At 42.5% G+C, this 23,146-nt stretch overlaps 1 protein-coding gene across 1 annotated transcript in view; it reads left to right on the plus strand.

Annotated features, from left to right (window-relative positions):
• The window catches only part of Taf3 (TATA-box binding protein associated factor 3), a 154,353-nt gene that overhangs the window by 91,784 nt on the left and 39,423 nt on the right, over positions 1–23,146 (plus strand). The window contains exon 3 of the mRNA XM_052727572.1: positions 20,293–22,121. Coding sequence (XP_052583532.1) covers positions 20,293–22,121 — 1,829 coding nt within the window. The remainder of the gene's footprint in view (positions 1–20,292; positions 22,122–23,146) is intronic.

Raw genomic sequence — 23,146 nt, forward strand, 5'->3', positions numbered from 1 at the left:
CTTACAGAAAATTTTTCTTCTCCAGAGAGAATTGCTTTTTAGCGTTGTAGATTTGCTTGCACTGTGTAGAATGGCATGCTAAGGGAGACTATTTACTATGGTAAAAGCCAAATTTTCACACTTGAATTTAATGTTAACAACTATGTTTGTTCTGAAATGCACAACTGTATTTTAAGGAGGACTTATGCCTTCTAGATTATTCTCTTTCAGCTTTTTAATTTCACTCAGGATTTAATTCTCAGCATGAGAAAATGTTTTATAGAGACAAATCTTACTAAAATTAAAATTCAAGGATCTCATCGTTTGTATTAATTAAAGAGCCTTTTCTGTGTGTTGATAACTTCTAAAACGTTTATTACCATCCTCAGTTACAGTTAAGTGCAGCTGTGTACTGAACACACGGAGGTGTGACTCCTGGGTGTTAGGCCTGTGTATGGTTTTTATCGTGGGGCGGGGTGCCTGCATGAGTGTCTGTGAACCATATGCATCCTGGGGCCTCAGAGGACGTCAGATCCCCTGGGCTGGAGCTGAAGAGAGTTGTGAGCTGCCCAGCATGGGAGCTGGGATCCAAACTCTTAGCAGCTGAGCTATCTGTCAGTCTTCCTCCACTCCTGCCTTGTCTTTTGAGACAGAGTCTCACTGGAACCTGGAACTTACCTACTAACCTAGACTGGCTGACCAGGGAGATCAGGAACCTGTCTCTTCCACCCCAGAGCTGGGATTGCAAGTGCATGCCACCTCACCTGCATTTTGATGTGAGTTCTGGAGGTCAAAATCAGAGGGAGAGCTTTGTCCTTGTGCAGCCAGCTTATTACTACTGAGCCTTCTCCCCAGTCCCACAACTATTTTTGATCTGTAGTTATTGAATCCAGGGATTCAGATAACCTGTGAATACAGAAGACTGACTATAGTTTCTCAAATTATATTTAACTGATTCCTGACCTGTGCTAGGCTTCAAATGGTCACACTTTTTCAGCCCTGTTGCTGGATTTCAGAGAACACAATGATTTTCCTCTCCATCTGACATAGTGATCTGGAGCAAAAGATAAAATGTGTGCTCACTGTTTCTCTAGCCATGAGTGGTGTAGTTAAAGGTCTGCAGCACAGGCTCCCTCCTTTGGTTTAGTTTAAGGAAACTTTGTTCTGTAGCTCAGAGTCCATTTTATATTATGCTTGAATACTATGGGAGATGAGAAAAGTGCCTGAATAGAATAAGTACCATTTTTCAACGCAGCTTAAGAAAAAGTCATATAAGAAACAGAGGAAGTCATTTTTAAATAATTTTCTGGTCAGCAATACTATAGATGCAATTAATGCTAGCATCCATTTTTGCCCCATTACACACAATTACCATTAGAAAATAGAATGATTTTTATTTTTATAGCATGTATATTAACATTTCTAGAGGGAAAAGTGTCTTTATGAGTCACACAACTTTTTCTTTCTAGAATTTATCTTCCAAGTCTGAGGTGCATACAGTGACTGTACCAGGAAGAATTTGGTTTGCCTGTCTGGCCATTGATACCCATGAGAGAGTCTTGGAGGTTAGAGGGAAGCTGCCCAGTTGATGAGTTTGGGTTGCTTTTGCTTCATTTAGATGTTATATGTGTGATTCCTTTACCCAATAACTCATGTAGTACCAATTAAGGTACCTACCTGTAAGTGCTCTTAACTTCTGAGTCATCTCTCCAGCCCCCATAAACCCAACTTTCTGAATCTTAGGTTGTGATAACATTGTGCATTTTTCAATTTGATGATGTAAATTAATTTTAGGCAATCAGACAATGAATAAAAATTGTGTGCTTGCTACAGTTGCTCCACAGGCATTTTAAGGGCAGTCGGTATGTATCCGGTACTGGATATGCAGAAATGGTTGTACAGTCCCTCCCTTCTCAGAGTTTGGTTGTATGGCCTTTGGCTTCATGGAAAAGACAGAAGCATGAATGGGTTGTTTATAGTATACTGCAGTTGATGAAGTCACAGGAATGCACTAGGTCTTTGAGCAGTGTGGACTGAGGTATGGATTGAGAACATATTTTCCATATACTTTATATATTCATTATTCAAGAAAATTATTTTACTCTATATGGGAATAGACAATCTATGGGTTTATGTTGTGGCTAGTGTTTGGAAACCATGAGTATTAGAAACTTACTTAGAAACACATTCATCATGAAGAATATAATTTATTTTTGAGGAAATAAAATGAAATAATATTCAATTATCTGCAGTATTTTCTTACTAATCTCATTTCTCTTCACTCTACCACTCTTAACTTCTTCCCTTTCTCATAAAGTTTTCGCACTTTTGGAAAGTAGAAGTAGCTATGTTAGTCAGCATGGCCGTTAATCCTGTCTAAAGAGTGTACAGAATAGATTTGCTACTAAAATGGTAGCAGTTGTCACCTAGAATGGTAAATTCCTTTTCCATTTGGAAAACACACAAAGCTCTTTGAGTATGGGCAGACTGACCATGCTTGGATCCTCCCTGATTGCTAGTCCATCAGAAGGCATAAACCTGAAGTTCTGGCTAAATATTTTCTGTGGCGTATATTCAAAAGTTAAGAGGTAGAGTGAAGGTGTGGGAAGAAGAAGGAGGAGGACAAGTGATTGACTACTCGTCTGTGTTTATGTGTCTTAAATGTGCAAGCAGAATTACCAATGAAAAAAACTGTGTATTCTCTAGCTAAGTGTAATCGTGAATGTAAAGAGCAGTTTTGTTACTGCCGTACTTTGCCCAAAATACAAATGTGTAACTGGCGTTGGCTTAGACTGTGCTTGCTGTTGAAGGAGCAAGACTGGAAGAGATCCCAGTTCTGTTGAAATCCTTTGCATTTGAAACTTGCTTAAAACATGGGGTGGGGTGGTTTACAGAAAACCGGAATGACTGATACCTCAGAATAAGGGAGGTTGTAGTGTCTTCAGAACTGTCTTCTCCTCTTGGTAGTTCATGGTATTTACACACTGTTCCACAGAGCATTCCAAGACATTTACTCTGAGGCTACAAACACCTCAGGTGTTTGGCCTCATGGAATCCCAGAGGATACAAGTGACCGACCACATGGAAGAAATTCCAGACCACGGTGTGTGGTGGAAGAAGCTCCAGGGGCCAGGCACGCCTTATATATTTTCTCAACATAGTAGTGCTGTGGCGCCTGCTGCAGGGACTGAATGTCTGATGAGTAGGCACGTGTTGTTGCCAGCCCTACTGAAACTTCACCTAGGACTGGCGAGCAGAACTGGGGCCAGTACACAGTGGAGTCCACTCCACTGTGAACAGTGGTGACAGTAAAATGTTCTTGGTGTTTACACACACATACACACTCACATGTACATCAGTGCTACCTTTTCTACGTCTCCAGGAATGACTCTGCTCTAATCCTCGAAGGGAGGGAAGAGATAATACATAGGAATGTCCAGCACAAATTAAAATTGTGAACATCCAGCAAGCCTTTCCTTTGATCATTACACATTGGAAAGAAGCACTTTTTTCCTCTCAGTGTTTCTGAAATCCAGATGCTTCTCATAGTCAGTGCCTGGCATCTCTCATAACATGACTGTCACCACCTGCACCATGGACCAGAGCAGCAGAATGTGCATCAGTGGTTTGTAGGAGAGTCCTAGAGATAGTCACTGAGCATGGAACACTGCCTTCTGACGCTCTTGATGGTGTACAGATGGATACTGTGTGGGAAAGTGTAGACTCTGACACTCAGAACTGCAGAATAGCCCAGAAGAATTAGACTTGAAAGTTATAGGACTGTCCTATGCAGCTTATTTTAGCTTTTGTGGTTTGAGGAGTGATACTTTGAGAACCTCTAAGTAAATCTGAAAACATTGTTAAGTAGTGCACATGCCTTGTCTTGGGGCTTTTCTCTAATGGGATGGGAAATAAATGTGTCTTTTAAGAGATGGCACCTCAGGATCAAGGAAGCTAGCTCAATTGCCACAGTTGTCATTCCTTGGATATCTGTGATATTCTTGATAAGTAAATGTTGCTGTCAAGTGTGTGTGCAGCAGTGTGCTGACTGGTCTCAAGTGTGTGCAGCAGTGTGCTGACTGGTCTCAAGTGTGTGCAGCAGTGTGCTGACTGGTCTCAAGTGTGTGCAGCAGTGTGCTGACTGGTCTCAAGTGTGTGCAGCAGTGTGCTGACTGGTCTCAGTATGTGCAGCAGTGTGCTGACTGGTCTCAGTATGTGCAGCAGTGTGCTGACTGGTCTCAGTGTGTGCAGCAGTGTGCTGACTGGTCTCAGTGTGTGCAGCAGTGTGCTGACTGGTCTCAAGTGTGTGCAGCAGTGTGCTGACTGGTCTCAAGTGTGTGCAGCAGTGTGCTGACTGGTCTCAAGTGTGTGCAGCAGTGTGCTGACTGGTCTCAAGTGTGTGCAGCAGTGTGCTGACTGGTCTCAAGTGTGTGCAGCAGTGTGCTGACTGGCCAGTGTTCTTGTTTCAGTCACTCACTTAGCGACTACTGAAAGGCAGGCATGTGTTGAGAGCTGGAAGTACTCAGAGGGCAAAGCCAGTCTCTTCTTTAACAAAGCTTGTGCTCTAGAGAAAATGCTAAACATTACTGGCAGGTGACATATATTGAAAAACTAACATCTGGCCGGGCGGTGGTGGTGCATGCTTTTAATCACAGCACTTGGGAGCAGAGCCAGGCGGATCTCTGTGAGTTTGAGGCCAGCCTGGTCTACAGAGTGAGATCCAGGACAGGCACCAAAACTACACAGAGAAACCCTGTCTCGAAAAACAAAAAAAAAAAAAAAAAAAAAAAGAAAGAAAGAAAAGAAAACATCTGGAGGATAGTGTCAGACGCCTGTAATCCTGCCATTTGGGAGGTAGAGTCGGGACAATCAGGAGTTTAAGGTTATCTTCTGCTGCATAAGTTTGAGGGGTGCCTTGGGTGTGTGAGACCTAACTCAAAGAGGAAGTGGAAGGAAGTGAAGGAGAGAGGGAGAAAAGAGGAACAGGAAGGAGAAGAAGAGGGAGAAAGGGAGAATGTGTGTGAGCAGCAGAGGAGACAGACTCTGCTGTATCAGGCCCAGCACTTTCTTAAACTGAGCGAAATATTACTCTGGAGCACTTGGGGGCGGGGGCCCTTAATTAGTTCATTTCAATTACTTCTTGTCATGTCCCCCCAAAGTGTCGAATTTAATACAGCTTCGAGGAATATTTGTTCTGAGGTTAATTTCTTGCTCCACAAGTAGGGTGTCATGTGCTTCTACTTCATTGATATTTCAGGAGGTGACGGGTTGACATTTTCATTAAGTTCTATAATGTTCTATTAGTTATGTTCTTAAAACTCGTAATTCTGATTTGGAGAAATCTCTCCGAGGGTCCAGGGGAAAGAGTCAATCCAGCAGTCACCCATGACAGTATATAAATTTCCTTGTGTAGCTTTCAGTGGGTTTCCTGTATAGAATGTGCAGATAAATACTGCTTATCTGAAGAGATACTCAAGGTAAATATTTATGAAATAAACTTTAACCCATGTGCCTTTATTAAATTTCACTGGCATACATATGTGTAGGAATTCTCTCATAGTTAATGGTTCTTTTTTTTTTAACATGAAAATTATATTTTTTTAGCCAAAGTATTTAAAGTGTATTTCTCGGACTATGTGACACTGATGTGTAGTAATGATCCTGCTATCAGTCTCCCTGGTGACTGCAAATACAAAACAGGAATCTTCACTTTTCTCAAAGTAAAGTTGTTGTGGTTTCTCAGAGGAAGCCAACCTATCCCGGCTTCTTGTTGCCTGAGAGAACCCTAGGACAGGCCCATGTCAGGCTTAGACTGCAAACCCAGATTCCCAGAAGAACTTGGGTGACGGTGGGGTATGTGCACCCCCCTCGGGCTGGCCCCCGTGTTCTGTTATGTTCATCATAATTTCATAGGAGGTACAGAATTCTAAATCCAGTGTTTTAGTAGGCAAGAAATCTGGGTGGGGTTTTTGTTTGTTTGTTTTCAGTTTTGTTTCTTTAATATGTCTCTGCATTTGTAAATCTCAGCAGTTGTGCCTTCCTTTCTGGTGCCATAATAAAATAGCCTGGTAAAAGTCAGCTTAGAAGGGAAAGGGTTTGTTTTATATCACAGTTCCAGGTCGTAGTCCATATATGGGGAATTCAAGGCAGGAATTTAAAAAGAGCTGCTAACATCACACCCGTAGGCAGAAGTTGAAAGAAATAAACACACACATGCTTCTTGCTTGCTTGTGTTCAATTCGATTTCTCCATTCTTACACAGTTCAGGAATATTTGTTCTGGGGAATATGCCGCCCACAATGGGCTAGGTCTTCCCTAGTTAATGTCAATTCTTCCTTAGTTAGTATCAGTTAACTAAGACACTCCCCAATAGGCATGCCCTGTACATATGGCTTCACATTTTACAGGCCCATCAGGAAGACAGTTCTGATTATAAACCCAGTGTCGATTATACCTCATTGATACTATCTATACAGATGATTCTAGGTTGTATCAAGTTTACAGTTAAAGCTAACTATCACAACAGCTAATTTGAAATGTTTCACAACGTTGCAGGCCAGGAAGCCTTGGCTCTGGAGTGCCTGTCTGGCCCACCACCCTTGGAGGAAGTTTGACCGTGTTCCATAAACACAGGCCACTGTCATCACTCTCCTGTAGTGGTTGCACTTACCTCTCGGCTCCTCTTTCTTACTTGTTCTCCAGAAGTCAATTCTCAGCCAAGCAGCTATTGTGAGACCACTGCTCTAGTGGGCTCTGAGTGCCTGGGTCCCTGAGCATAGTAGGAAGTCTTTTGAATGAGCTTATTCTTTTATACAATTGAGCCTGCTGTGTGTTGAGCCTCACTAATTTCTGAAATGCCTCCATGCCATCTTTCCTCTTGTCCTGTGCAAAAAAGTTCCTGGCTTCTTCTTAACAGCACCAGTCTCTTCCTTAGCCCATTACCTTAGCCCAGGTTTTCCTGCTTTGCTTTTTTGTTCCCAGTCCTTACTAGATGCCTGGCTAAACGCAGCTGCAGTAGCTGTGCTGCACAGAGCAGATTAATGAGTACATCACTTTAAACTGAAAGTGTCAGGACACAGATGAAACAGACAAATGTTTTGCCAAAATGTGAGGTGAATTCTAGTCCAGTTCCCGATAGAATCCTCATTCCCACCTGAAGCCTCATGATCAGTCTTTATTGCTCTCATTTTTGTTGGTGTCCCACTCTTCTGAGTTTATTGATCCAAACTCTTCCAAATTTCCCCTCCAACCCACTTCCAACGGCTTAAGAACTTTGTGACTAAGTTTAGCTACAGCCACAATGAAACTTTCCTAATACCAGTTTTCAGTGTTAGTTGTATCCTTGCAGTGACAAAATCCCTGCCGTAGACAATGTAAAAGGGCGTTGTTTCTGTTAGTTTGCAGTTTCTGAGGCCTAGTCCATCTTGGGAGGACAGGTGTGATGGTCCAGAGTAGATCATGGGCTAGCAGGAACATGTGGCAGAGGCTGCTCACCTCACAGCAGACAGTAAGCTGAGAGAGAGAGAGAGAGAGAGAGAGAGAGAGAGAGAGAGAGAGAGGTTTCAAAGGCACAACCCCTACACCACCTCCCCCAATACTGCCACCAGCTGAGGCCACACATTCAACACAAGGGCCTGAGGGGCCATTTCTTATTCAAACTATTAAAATAGAGTTCTTTGTGTACTGAAGATGGGGTTCTTGTTCTGTCTGCAGTTGATATGTGTAATAGGAAGAATGGAAAGTTGTTAATCCAGTCATAAAATGCATTTTTAAAGTTTTCACTCATTTCTTAAAATGTGTGTGTGTGTGTGTGTGTGTGTGTGTGTGTGTGTGTGTGTGTGTGTGCGTGTGCGCGCGCGTTAGAAAACTGTTGGAGAGAAAGAAACTAACTTGTTTAGGCACAATTGTCAATTTTATTTTCTACTTACTGCTTTGGATAAACATACTGGAATGCTGCCAAAATTTCAGGTGGCTGAATGCTAATTTTGTTGAAATTAGATGGAACACCTATTCCTGCCAATTTTCTATTAAATTATGCAGAAATTTGACTTTGTAAGACATAAATCTAGTCAAAAATAGAGCCCTAATTTTCTAGTTAGTAATACCTTCAAAGGACTAATTATTCTCATTTTAGCTTTTGCTTTCTGTTTAAAAAAAAAATCAGAAAAGCAAGATGCGGTGAAAAATTAGTGCTCATTTTTCTCATGTAACCTGCATGCCAATTTGCAGTATTAAAGGATATAGTGTTTATAACTTTTTTTATGAAGCGGGGTGAGCCCCGGAAAACAATAAGTGTGTCTCTCAGATGTGCTGTAGTTACTGAATAATCACTCACGTAGTGGTCAGGGATGGAATTCAGAGGGTTATCTTTCAGCTAATCCTCGAGTGATGGAATTGGTATATCTCTGATTTTTCTCTTAGCCTTCTAGGGCTTAGAAGAATGAGACAAAAGTGATTATGGGAACTAGAGGGAGCCACTGGAGGCCACAGAGGAAAGGAGACCTTATCTTAAGCAATTAATCAAGAAACTCATATTGTGGGACAATTATTCAGAGTTAATTCTAAAATAGCTTTAAAGCCCCAGGTCTTGAGTTGTTTTTTTCTCCAAATTTTGTCAAGGTCGTTGAGACAGTGTTAGGTTCAGTTGCAGTAGAGACATCGCATCTGTGAATGAGTGCATTGTGACAGTGTAGTGGCAGGCAGCATCGATGTAGGTATGGCTTTACTTTCATCCTATGATAACTGTTCAAAATAGGATGATGCTTAGTCCCTGAGATAGACAGCCTTTCACCAAGGGGATTCTGAAGTGCCTGGCCTCTGGCTTCTAGCTTAAAAGGACTGTAGTCAAGTTCTTTAAGTTAGGTCCACTTGCCTCGCCTTGTGGTAGCTGCTGCTCCTCATGCTTGCTTAGTGAGTTTGTGTCGATGCATGTCATCTAATAGTATTCTTCCAGCTGGCTGGGATGTTCAGTCTGACCAATCATCTTGAGCTCACACTGCTGAGACTTCAGCACGAGTGGTATCTTATCTGATAGTTTCTCTTGTTCACTGAGAAGTGAGCCCTTGAAGATCTGCTCTCGGCTTCCTCTGCCCTCCTCCCTGGCTTGTTTCCCTTCTTCCAGTCACACTGCACTGCTGACGCTGACCAGTGGCTCTTTGTGGGCCGGAGGCACTCTCTGGGTACCTTGGGCAGGCCCGCTTCTCTTCTGCATAGGCCCCAGCCAAAGCTGACACCACAGCATGCCTTTTTCCCTCTCTTTCTTCCCTAGCATGTCTGTGCAAGCATCACCCAGGGTCACAATTCCCTGTCTGGTGACAGCGTCGGCATCACTTCTTTGGTGATCCTCTCACCAGCCTGTCCCTCTTCACACGCTTTGCCCTATTTTATTGGCTTCCTAGCTCTTAATCACTGTGAGTTATCCTTGGTGTTTATTTGTTGCCTCTGCTCTCCAAGTAAATCTGTGGGAACAGAGCCCTGGCATTTGTGGACTTGCCCTCTAAATAGCAAGAGTCTCCTACCACAGATCACTCACTTGGGAAAGATCAAATCTCAAAACCCAAAGTGTGGCTTCTCCTGAACACTTATCAGTTGTGCGCCATTGTAAGGTGGAAAAATAAGTTTGACCAACATCACTTGGGACCATTTGTAGTAATTACCCTGGTTAACATCTGACAGTGAAGTTAGTCCCTGTCTCTGTGAGTCTTAGTTGGGGAAGTAGGCACAAATGGCATTAATGATGAGACATCAGACAGTTGTAATTGTTTCTCCAGCGTCTCAGAATGACTATAAAATACGATGAAAAGATAATGTTAAGCTTGAGCTTTGCAGAATGAGAGAAAGAAGCAGGCCCAGCTGAGAGAAGAGTGTTGTTTCAGGAGGATAACAATATAAAAGACCTCACCATGTTCCAGAAACTGGGGTGCGGGGCTGGGGGGCTTGTCATATGGTTTGAGCAGAGTGCTCTGTGTGTAACTGTTCTGTGACTTAATCTAAAATGTATCCCAATTTGAATTTGGAGAAACATCCAAGTCAGGTATGTCACCATTAAGTGTGTGATGGTTAGTTTTAATTTTGAACTAGGTAAAACCTACAGTCACCTAGGAGACAGGTTTCTAGACATGCCTGTAGGGGATTATCTTGATTGTGTTAGTTAAAATGGGAAAACCTACTCACTGTGGATGGTACCATCCCCAAACAGGGGATCCTGGACTGGTAAGAGTGGGAAAGTGAACTGATGGCTACCATGCCTACATTCGTTACCATTACTCTCCTCTTCTGACTGTGTACATGTGACCAGCTGCTTCAAGCTAAAGATGCCTTGACTCCCCCATCATGATGACTGGGAACCTGGAACTGCAAACCAAAATAAAGCTGTTCTCTTTTCAGTTGCTTTTGTTGGAGTTACTTTATCATAGCAACAGAAAAAGCATATCAAGCATTTTTTTCTTTTTATGAAATACTTATGGGAAATGCAATTACTTTTGAGTAAGATGCCTTAGTTTAAATCAGTAGTTCATACAAGTGCTTGGTGATGATGAAGTCATATTCATACAACAAACAATTGATCTGTACTTACAAATTCTGTTTTCACGGATTTGCCTACTCACTATAGGCACTTTAACCCCAGAATACTCATGACATTCCCACTATAATTTGAGTACATGTGCAAGATGAGAGAAAAAAAAATGACTTATGGGACTGAACAGATGGCTCAGCAGCTAAGAACACTGGCTACTATTCTAGAGGACCCAGACTTGATACCCAGCACCTATCTGGATGCTCACAACCATCTGTAACTCCAGTTTTAAGGATCTGATGTCTTCTTCTGGCCTCTATGGGCACAAGGCATACATGTGGTGCACAGGCATACAGGCTGCCAAAATACCCATACTCAAAAAATTATAATGAATTTTCAAAACTGCCTTACCTGTCCCTCGGGTTCCTGGGCTGCTGTTGACCTTCCTTTCTCCTCTCACTGAACAAGTGCTCTTTTCGTGTTCTGTGCTAAGCCCTGTGGCTCCTAACCGAGTTCTGCATGCTGCCTACTGTCCTTAAGCACAAAAGGCTGGGATGTGCCTTACAGAAACTATGTGTAGATAGAATAAGTTTCTGTGAAGCCGCACTTATACAGGTGTTAACAGGAGTTCAGTGTTAGTCAAGAATATATATTAAATCAGGTGTTGTTAAACAGGAGCACATATAGCTGGGTGTGCTGAGGAAGGAGGATGGCATTAAGTTCTATCCATCAGGAAAGAGAAGAAGAGGAAGAGGCAAAGAGAAGGGAAGGCAGGTACATAAGCCAAGATTATACATTGATCATTTGATGAAAACATGACCAGAGACTCACAGGAACTGAATTCCGTATTTCCCCTAGGAACAGTATTTACAGCAGATTATAGAAGTAATGACAGCTGATTGTGCATGTACAGGTGAATAGTTAACGTGTTAGTAATGACAGCTGATTGTACATGTAAATGTGAATACATAGTTAAAATGTTGCTGAATTGAACCTGAACATGTAGTGTATTAAAACAAAAACTCTATTGCTCACAATGTTGTAAGTTGCCATTTAAGCTGGGTTGGCTCAACCGTGCGTTTCTGTTGGCCATGGCTAGGCTAGCTCACATAGTTGTGGTCAGCTGGTGATCTGGGGCCTCCCTTCTATGTCAGATGCTTTGACTAGTTAGTGTTCTGGGCTCTGCTGTTCTCACCATCCTGCAGGCAGGCAAGAGGGTAGCTCCCAAGTGCGAGCTGTTGTTTTGTTTGTTATGCACTTTGTCTTGCTGTTACTCAAAAGCTACGTGGGTGCTGCTTTCCCTGAACACTGCTTGTCAGAAAAGTAAGTACTTCAGAAGGATGAGGCAGCCACCTAACCAGTGATGGCTGGAGGCCCTGACCCATGTCTGTGTGATGGCATGGTGGTTATTCTTTCTCTACTAGTTTGCTTTCTGATAGATAAACAGATAGTTTGTCTTGTAGGCTGAGGAACAACAATATGATAGTTTCTATCAATTCAGGGAAGAAGTGACTGCCATTGTTTGTCTTGGAAAACCTGTGTCCTGTGGGCAGCCTTCCTGTGTGACAAATTTAAGAAAATTGTGACAATGGTGAGTTGTGAGTGTGTGGTGCTTGATTATAGATTTCATTCACTCCAAGGACTTACATTCGGATATGGAATCTTAGTTGTAGCAAAATTTATTCTGAAAGACTTAAAGAAAGATGATTGAAATATTAGAGATACTGACATTGTCTGAAGAGATCTACTTATATTTATTTCTTGTAAAAAAAATCCACAATATTACCATAGCTGGACCTATTATGCTATTGTAATCCTAGTTGAACGGAGAAGGGTGATTAACGATAGCAATTTATTGTATCTGAGGAGGAAAGAAAATAGGAGATGTTGTCGTTATCATAAATCATATCATAAATAACCAAAAAGAAGCACTCAGAATGCTTGTGTGGTGTCAGCAGCCAGCCCTTTCAGGCCTGTTAGCCAGGATGTAGCCATAGAAACCCCAAAGTCATATTGTTATCTTGGTCTTGCTGCAGTTATGTGATACAACAGTATTAACATATAGATTAGGCCATTTATAATGCTAGGTGTCATTTCAGGTTGGCTTGCTTATACCGCATTTTAGTTTATTATTGTGCAGAATGTTAGTGGAATGAGCCTTTTATACAGGTCAGTATGTGTAGGTATTTATAACACATCTTCACTACTGCTAATTTATCATGTCATTGATTGGCTCTGCTCTAGGAATTGTCATTGCCTAATTGTCATATCTAGCACTTTTTTTAAGTAAGTAGGTTTTTTAAAAAAATACAAGCCCACTTATACATGTTGTGTTTTAAGGGTTCTGATTTTGGTTGTAGACAGGACAGTTTAAAAATAGTATATGCCATAGTATAGATGTAATTAAAATTTTTTAGCCTCAGACTAAAGGATAAAATGTTGAAATGGATTGTGGTTGGTTTGACTGTCACTGTACCTCCTTTTTCCCCCAGGTACCCACTGTCCATCTCCCTCTTACCATCCACCTGTCCAGGCCCCCTCCCTGCAGCAGCACCTCCCCTGAACCCAGCCTTCCTAGCAATACTCTGTGTTCAGACCCATCTAACCTCACCACTCCATCAGATGGTTCAGTTATGTGCCATCTTCTCAATCTTCTTACCCCCAAAAGTAGGTTCTCTTCTTTTGTTAGCTTCACTGTCCTGTGAGTATTTTGCAGCAACGTTTTAAAGATGCAGCCTTTATCCAAAGACATAAAGAAGTGGCTAGAATTCTAAGTACCATTCTGGTGTTTCAGTGACCTTATTCAGGATTGGGACTAGTTGTGTCCTGCCCTTTAGATCGGCCCTTGTACATGGCCAACTACATGTAGAGATGGCCTCAATAGTTGTTATAGTCAGCCTTTAGTAGGGGCTCAGATGGCCTTGCTTCTGTTCTGCAGATGAGCAATAGTAGGTCTTGGGGAGATTAAATGGGTTATGCTGGGTTGAATTGTGGCTCTGGGGAACCAAACAGCTGCAATTTCAGTGCAGTTCCATTTCTAGTCCACCTTTCCATCTCCACTCTTTCCTCTGTTCTCCATACGCCCCCTGTTCAGATCTCAGCTCTACTGCATCAACGAACATCTACAAGGATACAGGTGGTCCTTAAGGTCTGGAGACTGTGTCTTCCTCACATGACTTCGTGTCCCTAGAGTCAAACACAGTGCTATCATAGTACCACTTAGGTTAACACGCAGATAACTGAGTCATTGAGTCTCTTCCAGAAACTTAAGATAAATACATCTAAGAGCCAAACAAATGTGAAGGTATTTTTTTACTGGGGAAAAAGTGTAAATAATGCTGCTGATAAAGGGAATATTAGCATACACCTTAACCCCAGAACTTAGAAGACTGGGGCAGAAGATTGCCAATTTGAGGCCAGCCTAGGCAACTTAACAAGACCCAATCTAAAAATTAAAAAAGTTTCTACGTAAGTAATGTAGCTTTAAATATATTTGATTTGGGGGAATATATGTGGGTAGCATTTTATTGTCCTTTTAGTTAAAGTTTAAAAATAGAAGTGTGTTTTCTGCCTGGTTTGAAAACACGCCACCAAAGTTAAAGTTGCATGCATCTGTGTAGTTAATGAGATAAAAAGCTTTCATGCCATGTGCAAACAATTTCCTCTTTTTCCTAATGTCTACTAGCTTTTTAGATTACAGTGTTTCTTTAAAGGCATTTACTGTTCTAGTTAAAACGATATTTTGTTCTAAGTCAATATTTATCATAGCTTAGAATTAACATCCCCAAATCCTTGTGGTGTGTTCGGACCTTATTGCCTTGTTTTGTTTTTGTTTGAGAAGTTTGCTAAAGAAACATGTTTTTCTCATTATTCCTCAGAGAAATGTAGGGAGTGTGGATTTATGCTGTCAATGAAAGGAAATCACAGTGAAGTTTATACTGTCCTGCCCTCATCAACATTTGTCATTTTCAAAAGATAGACATTGCTGTTGATTGCATTTTATTTCCTTTGTCACTGCTGCTGCAAAAGCATTCCAGATGTGTCAGTCAGCTTTCTGTCACTGTAACAAACACCAAGGTGATGGCCATACGAAGACAGGCTTATTTTGGCTCCCAATTTTCGCGGTTTCTCTTGATTGGTTGACTCTGTTGCTGTCAGCCTGTGGCAGAGCAATACATCATGGTGGGAGCACACAGAAGAGCAAACCCACTGACTTCATGACCCAGGAAACCAAAGCAGAAAATTAAAGAGACCGAATCCACATTCCCTTTAGAGCGTACCCTTCCATGATTTAAAGACCTCCCATGGGCCCCACTTCATGAAGTTCCCTCCACCTCCCAATAACACAAGGTCGGCAACAGCCCCTGACACGAGGGTCTTCAGGGACACTTAAGACAACACACAGGGAAAACTATTTGGCAGAACAAAAAGTTCCTTTGTGTCCTCAGTTAGGTCAGTGTTTTCTGTGGTGGAACTATATGAAATTCACATCTTAGTGAATCTCTATGAAAAATAAAGCCATCATTATGGGGCAAGGGAGAAACCTGGTGCCAGGGAAATTCCCAGGAATCCACAGGATGACCCCAGATTAGATTACTAGCAACAGTGGAGAGGGTGCCAGAACTGGCCTACCCTGGTAATCAGATTGGTAACTACCCTAACTGTCACCATAGAGCCTTCATCCAGTAACTGATGGAAGCAGATGCAGAGATCCACAGCCAAGCACCAGGAGAGAGAAGAGGGAATTATATGAGCAAGGGGGTGGGGGGGGCCAAGATCATGATGGGGAAATCTACAGAGACAACTGAACCAAGCTAGTGGGAACTCACGAACTTTAGACCAACAACTGCGGAACCTGCATGGGACTGGACTAGACCCTCTACATACGGGAGACAGTTATGTAGCTGGGTCTATTTGAGGGGCCCCTGGCAGTGTGATCAGGCTGTATCCCTGGTGCCTTAGCTGGCTTTCTGGATCCCATTACCTGTGGTCGGACACCTTGCTCACCCTTGATGCAGAGGGAGGGGCTTGGACCTGTCTCAACTGAACATACCAGGCTTTGCTGACTCCCCATGGGAGGCCTTATCCTTTTGGAGGAGGGAGTGGACGGTGGGTCGGGGGAGAGGGCCTGGGGGGACCTGGAGGAGGGATGAGAGGGGAATCTGTGGTTGGTATGTAAAATGAATAAAAAAATTTTTTTAATTAAAAAAAAAAGAAAGTTGTTAGTAACCATGAACATTTAACAGAAAGTTAAATATTTTTGAGGCTTCCCACCCTGGCTTAATTAGAATTCTTAATATGTCTTCTTTGATGGGAGGGTAGATTAGTGTCTTCTTTAAAACCTTTTAGATGTATAGGGTTGTGACACATTTTGTGGTGTCCTGTAATAAATGTCAGTGCTGATAATCAGTTATGACGAATCCTGATTGGGAGTAACTTCTCTACAGAAACACATAGTTGTATCATTGCTAACTTCAGCCAGGTTCTGATCCTACAGGAAAGGAAGTACTCTGTGATTCCTAGAGCAACCTGAGTATTAAACACTTACTCAGAAGTGGCTTCTTTTACTGAAGTGTGACTAAGAAGTCTGCCCAGTCACTATCTCCAGCTTTTGGGGCAGGAAAGGGTTGTTGGAACAGGTTGAAAAAGTGACACCCATTTCATGTGGAGGTGTTCACTCTGCGCTGATCATGGATTGTTGTGCATGAATTTTAGGAAACAGAGTTGCTTTTCTCTTTTAAACCTTTTCCAGAAAGTGCTGTAAGGTTAATCTTCTACTGTATGTCTGTACCTTTGAGCGCTGTCATTGCTTAAAATACTTTTCTGTAATGATAGCTTTTCACTGTCCTCTCGAGGGAAACGATGCTAATGTCCACATCTGCTAGAGCAAGAAAGAAAACACAGAGGAATGAATGAAAGGGTTTTCTTAAAATCTCACCCTTGATAGTTTCCCTTGAACTAATGTTCCTCACTATTATTTATCACACATACACAGAAGATGCCTTGACTCCAGTCTCCAAATACTGAGATGGTAGGAATGACAGCAGATATCTTGTAACTTTGTCAAACAAGTGAGGCGATTTTACAGTAGAGGTTTTCCACAGATAGGAAACAGGAAAACATGTCCAGAGTTTAACAAAACAAAAACCCCCTTCTCGCTTACAGAGCCCTGTTTTGAATAAAGCTTTATGGGTTTTTAAGTTGTTTTACTATCATGAATAACTATCATTAATTTTCTAAGCTTTTATGAGTTAACTGAGATCTAAGTTGAAAATAAGTCAGTATATTTTCTAATGGTATTTTATGAAACTATTGCATCTTTTCCCTAGCTAAGTCTGAGTACTTCTTTCTGTTCTCATACCTACCTGGCAGCATCCTGCCAGTTCTGATCTGACAGAATTATACACACTAGAGAATAGCTTCAAACATTTTGTATTGAAACCACAAATTTGGGGGCCAGCAGGATGGCTCTGCTGGTGAAGGTGCCTGCCACCAAGCCAGACAACCTGAGTTCAGTCCCCAGGACCCATATGGGCGGACAGAACCAGATCCTGCAAATTGTCATCTGACCTCTGCCTGGTCATTTTTATGAGTCCTTGCACATATGTGTAAACATACACACACACACACACACACACACACACACACACACACACACACACTCAAAAAACAAGTAAATGTAATTTGAAAAAAGAAAACACAAGTCCTCAGGTTATTCTGATTATAAGCATGTCTGTGTCTGGAAGACTTAAGTAACTTTTACCAGTCGCCCTGGACCCCCTTCCCAGGAACTGCTTATGTTAAAGTGGTTTGTTTCCCTCTGCACTTCCAAGGCCTCCCTCGGGTGTCCTCTAGGGACTCACATGCCAAAAACTAGTGATGATCCGAACCAGCCTCCAGAAATAGAACAAATATGCTTTAAAGGATTCTACGGGCCTGTTTTCTTACCTAGCCCAAATGTTCCTCTTTGTATCTTGCCATCTTAAGATTTGTGACCTTTCATAGAATAAAAAGTGTTTTTTTGAAACAGTGAAATAGAGGGCTAGGTATGTAGCTCAGTGATTGGAGTGCTTGCTTAATGTGTATGAGACTGAGTTTGATTCCCAGCACAGAAAACAAAGATATGTAATACTAGCAAGTATTCCTTTTTGTGGTTTGGGACAGAGTTTCCTATATACTGTGTTGGCCTTCAGCTTGCTTTGTAGCTAAGGACGACTGTGAACTTCTGATCCTCTTACCTCCACCTCACAAATGCTGCAATTACAGGTGTGTGCCACCATGCCCAGGCTTATGCATCGCTGGGGATCCAACTAAGGAAGGACTCTATCAACAGAGTTACATCTCCAGCCCACTGATAAGGACCCTGAAACTTTTATTCCCTTGGAGACTATCTTAAACACTCTCTTTTCTGGTTCTTCACAGGTTTACCTCCTAGTAATTAAGCATATTTGAAGTCTGTTCTGTCTTTTCATAAATACAAGAAGGGAAGGCAATGTTTAGATGGTCCAAACATTGTAGTTTTGGCACAGCAAACCTTAACTTGAAGGATCAGGGAGGAAATACTCTTGGCTGTCTTTGTTTTATGTGTAACCAGAATATAATGGAGCTTAAGGGTGATGTACGCAGAAGTTGAGGTAGGAGGGAAAGTGGGCAAAGAAATGGTCTGAAATGACTCCCATGTTTCTGCCATGACTATTAGAGAGATGACAGTGGCATCATGAAATGATGGTAGCAATAATTATGTTGAAGTTACTTGTTCTTATAGTTTCTAGAGTACTTTCACTTTGTTACCTCACCCATTCATCCCTGAATACTTTTGTAGCCAGACTTCTGTTAGCCTTCATTCTCATTGACCTCTTGGTGAATAAATTGACTTTACTCACCAGGCTTCCTTTTGTTAAAACAAAAACTTCTAAATGTTTTTTTCATTTGTTCATTTATGTGTGTATGTGTGTGCACCACAATATGCATGTGGAGATCAGAGGACAACCTATGAAGTGAGTTCTTTCCTTCCACCATGTGGACCCCAAGACTCAAGCTCATATTATCAGTCTTGGTGGCAAGCACCTTTACCCACTGAGCTCTGTTTCCTGCCCTAAACTTTCTTTTCAAAACTTCTTGATCCTTTGAACTCTTTGACATCTGATCCTCCATGTATTTCATTGTTCCTTTTGTCTTTACATATAGGTAGTCCTCTAAATTCTGAATCAGCACTTCATAGTTCATCCCACTCATCCATTGTTTTTTCAGTTATCAACAAAAGCCTCTTGCATCCAGGTCTGGTTTTTGGAACTTCAATATATTTTTAGTTGCTCGGTCAACACCGTTGGCTAAAGGTTCCTCAAGCCTGTGTCCAGGATAGAGCTAATAATCATCATTGCTCCTCATTCTTCTCTCTGTTAATGATGACACTGATCATTCTGGGTCTTAAAGCCTTGGACCTGTGTTTGAATCCTTGAACTCATACCTGAGCATGCAGCAGTCTGCTCACTGTTTGAAGAATGTCATTTATCTCTCCTGCTTCCTATTTGCTTACTACTTTCTAGTCTAGTCTCTTCTTCTATCTTGTCTACATCATGTTAGTCACACCTAATTGTCCTCTTCTTTTGGAGTCTGTCACTCCCCTTCTATCCATCATGTGTACCTGTTGGGATAATCTTACACATACTCCAGTCTGTACTAGCAGAAGTCTTCTTTTATTCCTCATTTTACTCCTCACCTTCCAGACACATTAGTCTGTGGTTCCTGTATATCCTGTATCCTGTATCTCAAGTCCCCCTCTTTACCAACCAACTGTTCACTGAAGTCTTCCCCGTTGATAGCGAGTCACCCCCTTCTGCTTTGAAATCCTGTAGCACGTTGTGGTACTGATTACTTTCCTGTATGCTATACACATGTACTGTTTTAGGCTGTGGACTGATCCTGTAGTTCTTTCAGCCTTTATCACCATGTATTATATACTTAGTTAATATACGCAGAAAGACACCATCTGATCTTATAAGAAAGAACTCAGTCAAGTTGGCAGGGCAGGTGCAGGTAGGTAGGCAGGGCAGCTCCTTTTGAAAGGCCCAGGAAACAGGCTCAATGAGGTTGAGATTACCTAAGGCTCATCACTCCGTAAGGCCAGAACTCTAGCTAAAGCACAGTGGCAGATGTCTGAGCCAAATGGATTACATTGCACCATGCCACCCCTCCAAGGAGTGTATCTATGATGAGCGTTGTGTACAAAGAACTAAAATTTGTTTTCAAAAGGCTGGGAAGATGTCTTAGTCAGTAAAAGGCTTGCCACAAAAGTATAAGGATCTGCATGCAGTCTACCATAACCCCTGTCTCCCTGAATGGGTAAGATCCAGATTCAGTGAGAGACACTATCTCAGAAAGTAAGGTGGAAAGCAGCTAACTAAGACAGCTGCTATCAGCTCTGGCTTCCACACACAAGGTGTACACCTGTACACACATATAAACATGTACACACACACTTTTAGTAGTATGTCTTTCTGTCATTTCGGAGATTGGCAGTCATGAATGCTGACCTCTGTTTTTGAGGGGTGTGGAGGTGTTGGGGAAAGCGTAAGAAGAGTGTAGAAATAGAAAGTCAGTATTCTCTCAGATTAGGAAATGAGTTTAGAAAGCTGGCCTTCCTGTTGCTACTTTTAAAAGAATGATGTCCCCAGGGTGGGAAGACTGGGAAGGACTCACTGTAGACTACTCCTTTTCCTCCTTCCAAGAAGTGCTGTTTGCAGCCTAGATTCTGTTACTCTCTGCTACATTCTAATAATGCCCTTTTCTTTTACCAGAGGAAGAAGAGGAGCAGGTGCCCACTGATGGGGGCACCTCAGCAGAAGCCATGCAAGTGCCCTTGGAAGAAGATGATGAAATGGAGGAGGAGGAAGTCATCAATGATGAGAATTTCCTGGGTAAAAGGCCACTGGACAGTCCTGAGGCGGAAGAAATGCCCACCATGAAGCGCCCACGACTCCTGAGCACTAAAGGGGATTCCCTGGATGTTGTCCTGTTAGAAGCACGAGAACCTCTCAGTTCAATAAATCCACAGAAGATCCCACCGATGCTTTCTCCTGTGCATGTCCAGGACAGTACAGATCTGGCCCCTCCATCACCAGAGCCCCCAATGCTGGCTCCATTTGCAAAATCACAGCTACCAACTGCAAAGCCATTAGAAACAAAGTCGTTTACACCGAAAACAAAGACTAAAGCTAGCTCTCCAGGACAGAAGACTAAATCACCCAAAACTACCCTATCACCAGCAAGGCTTGGAAGTCCTATTAGGTCACCAAAAACCATCCCCAAAGAAAAGAAATCACCCGGACGATCTAAGAGCCCCAAGAGTCCCAAGAGCCCCAAGATTATAACTCATGCTCCCCAACCCCCTGCCAGACCTGAAACACCAAATAGGACGCCTTCAGCTATAATAGTTGAAAAAACTGTTAAAGAAGCCATCCCTGTGAAGCCAACACAGACTCCCCCGGAAATCGGGAAACTGAACATGGAAATGCAGCCGAGAAAGGCTTTGGTGACAGACAAAACCATCGACGATTCCATCGATGCTGTGATTGCACGCGCCTGTGCAGAGCGGGAGCCGGATCCTTTCGAGTTTTCTTCCGGATCGGAATCCGAAGTAGACACTTTCACAAGTCCTAAGAGGATTTCAGGTTCAGAGTGCACCACTCCAAAAGCTTCTACTTCCTCCAATAACTTCACCAAGGCCGGGTCTACTCCTCTGCCTCTTTCTGGCGGAACTTCAAGTTCCGATAACTCGTGGACAATGGATGCCTCGATTGATGAGGTGGTACGGAAGGCAAAGCTGGGAACCCCTTCTAACATGCCCCCCACCTTCCCGTATATCTCTTCTCCCTCCATTTCTCCTCCCACTCCCGAACCTCTGCACAAGGTCTATGAGGAGAAAGCCAAGCCGCCTTCATCAGTGGATGTAAAGAAGAAGTTGAAAAAGGAACTGAAGACGAAGTTGAAAAAGAAGGAAAAGCAGAGAGATAGGGAGAGGGAAAAGGAGAGAAACAAAGAGAGAAGCAGGGAGAAGGATAAAACGAGAGAGCGGGAGAAGGAAAAGGAAGCTGCCAAAGAAATCAAGTACCCATGGAAGGAGTTTATGAAAGATGAAGATTCCGATCCCTACAAGTTCAAAATCAGAGAATTTGAAGACATTGATCCAAAAGTGCGGTTGAAAGATGGGATTGTGAGGAGGGAGAAAGAGAAGCATAAGGACAAGAAGAAAGATCGAGAACGAGGCAAGCGAGACAAAGATAAGAGAGAAAGGGAAAAGGTTAAAGAAAAAAGCAGAGAAGACAAGATGAAAGCCCCTCCAACGCAGCTGGTGTTGCCCCCGAAAGAAATGGCGCTCCCTTTGTTCAGCCCTTCCGCAGCAGTGAGGGTCCCGTCCATGCTGCCTACCTTGTCACCGGTGCTCCCAGAGAAACTGTTTGAAGAAAAGGAGAAGCCCAAGGAGAAAGAAAGGAAAAGGGACAGAAAGGAGAAGAAGAAGAAGAAAGAGAAGGAGAAGGAAAAGGAGAAGAAAGAGAGGGAGAGGGAGAGAGAGAGAAGGGAGAGAGAGAAGAGAGAGAAAGAGAAGGAGAAACACAAGCATGAAAAAGTAAGCTGGGTATCATTTTCGGCACTGTCTGAACAAGGTCCTAGTGCAAAATGCAGGTAAACGAAGCCAGGAGTTACATCTGTGGTTTAGATGTAAATCCAGGGGCAGTTAAGTGACATTTCATTTGTAATTCGGTTACAAAGATCATTTGTTCTGTAACTAAGCTCCACACACATTGGATGCTAAAAATGCATAGATTAGGAGGAATCTAATCACAAGCTGTAAACTCTGTTCACCAAACTGATTTCTATAGTTAAAACACACACACACACACACACGCACACACACACACACACACACACACATACACACAAACACGCACACACCCTAAAGTAAATAATATTTGTGTTCAGTATCAAGTCTACTACATAATGTCTTGTACTGACTCTTGGGTACCCAAAAGCATCTATTTTCCTAAGACATGTAAATCCATGTTCCTTCTGTAAGAGGACAGGAAGGCCAACAGAGGGCTAATGGCCTTCGTCTCCTTTAGGAAGGAGAGCCACTCTGACATGACTTAAGGCTGAAGCTGCATGTAGGACTTGAGCAACTTCTCTTATTCCTACCATTTTCTGTGTTGAGATCGGAACTCCTCTACTGATCTGGTGGTCCAGCCTGTAGGTAGAAAGTAACTCTATATACAGAGATCTAGTCTGTCAGGTGAGGAGACTGGACTTGCAGAGTCCATGTAAACAACAGGGATGTTTTATAAGAGCCAGGAGCAGTGTCCTGTGGACACAGGATATAGCCTCTGCTCGGACAGCTCTGCTCTTCCTTGTGGTCTGAGATTGTTGCAAACATTCATTCAATGCTCAGGACCATCTGTAGAGCTTCAGAGACTCCTACCTACACATGATCTTGGCCTATTTTGCACTTGGCCACAAATAATGCCCAGTCACTTCTTTCCATATAATAAATACTATTCTGCCTCCAACCAGTGATGTTACAATGTCCTTAGCCTCAAACTTACCTCAAAGGCTAACTTGGCTAACGACAGCTACATTCCTGCTTAATTCTATTAATTT

Source organism: Peromyscus californicus, unplaced genomic scaffold (genome assembly GCF_007827085.1).
Source record: "Peromyscus californicus insignis strain IS unplaced genomic scaffold, ASM782708v3 Scaffold_8__1_contigs__length_139910024, whole genome shotgun sequence".
NCBI classification, from domain to species: Eukaryota; Metazoa; Chordata; class Mammalia; order Rodentia; family Cricetidae; genus Peromyscus; species Peromyscus californicus.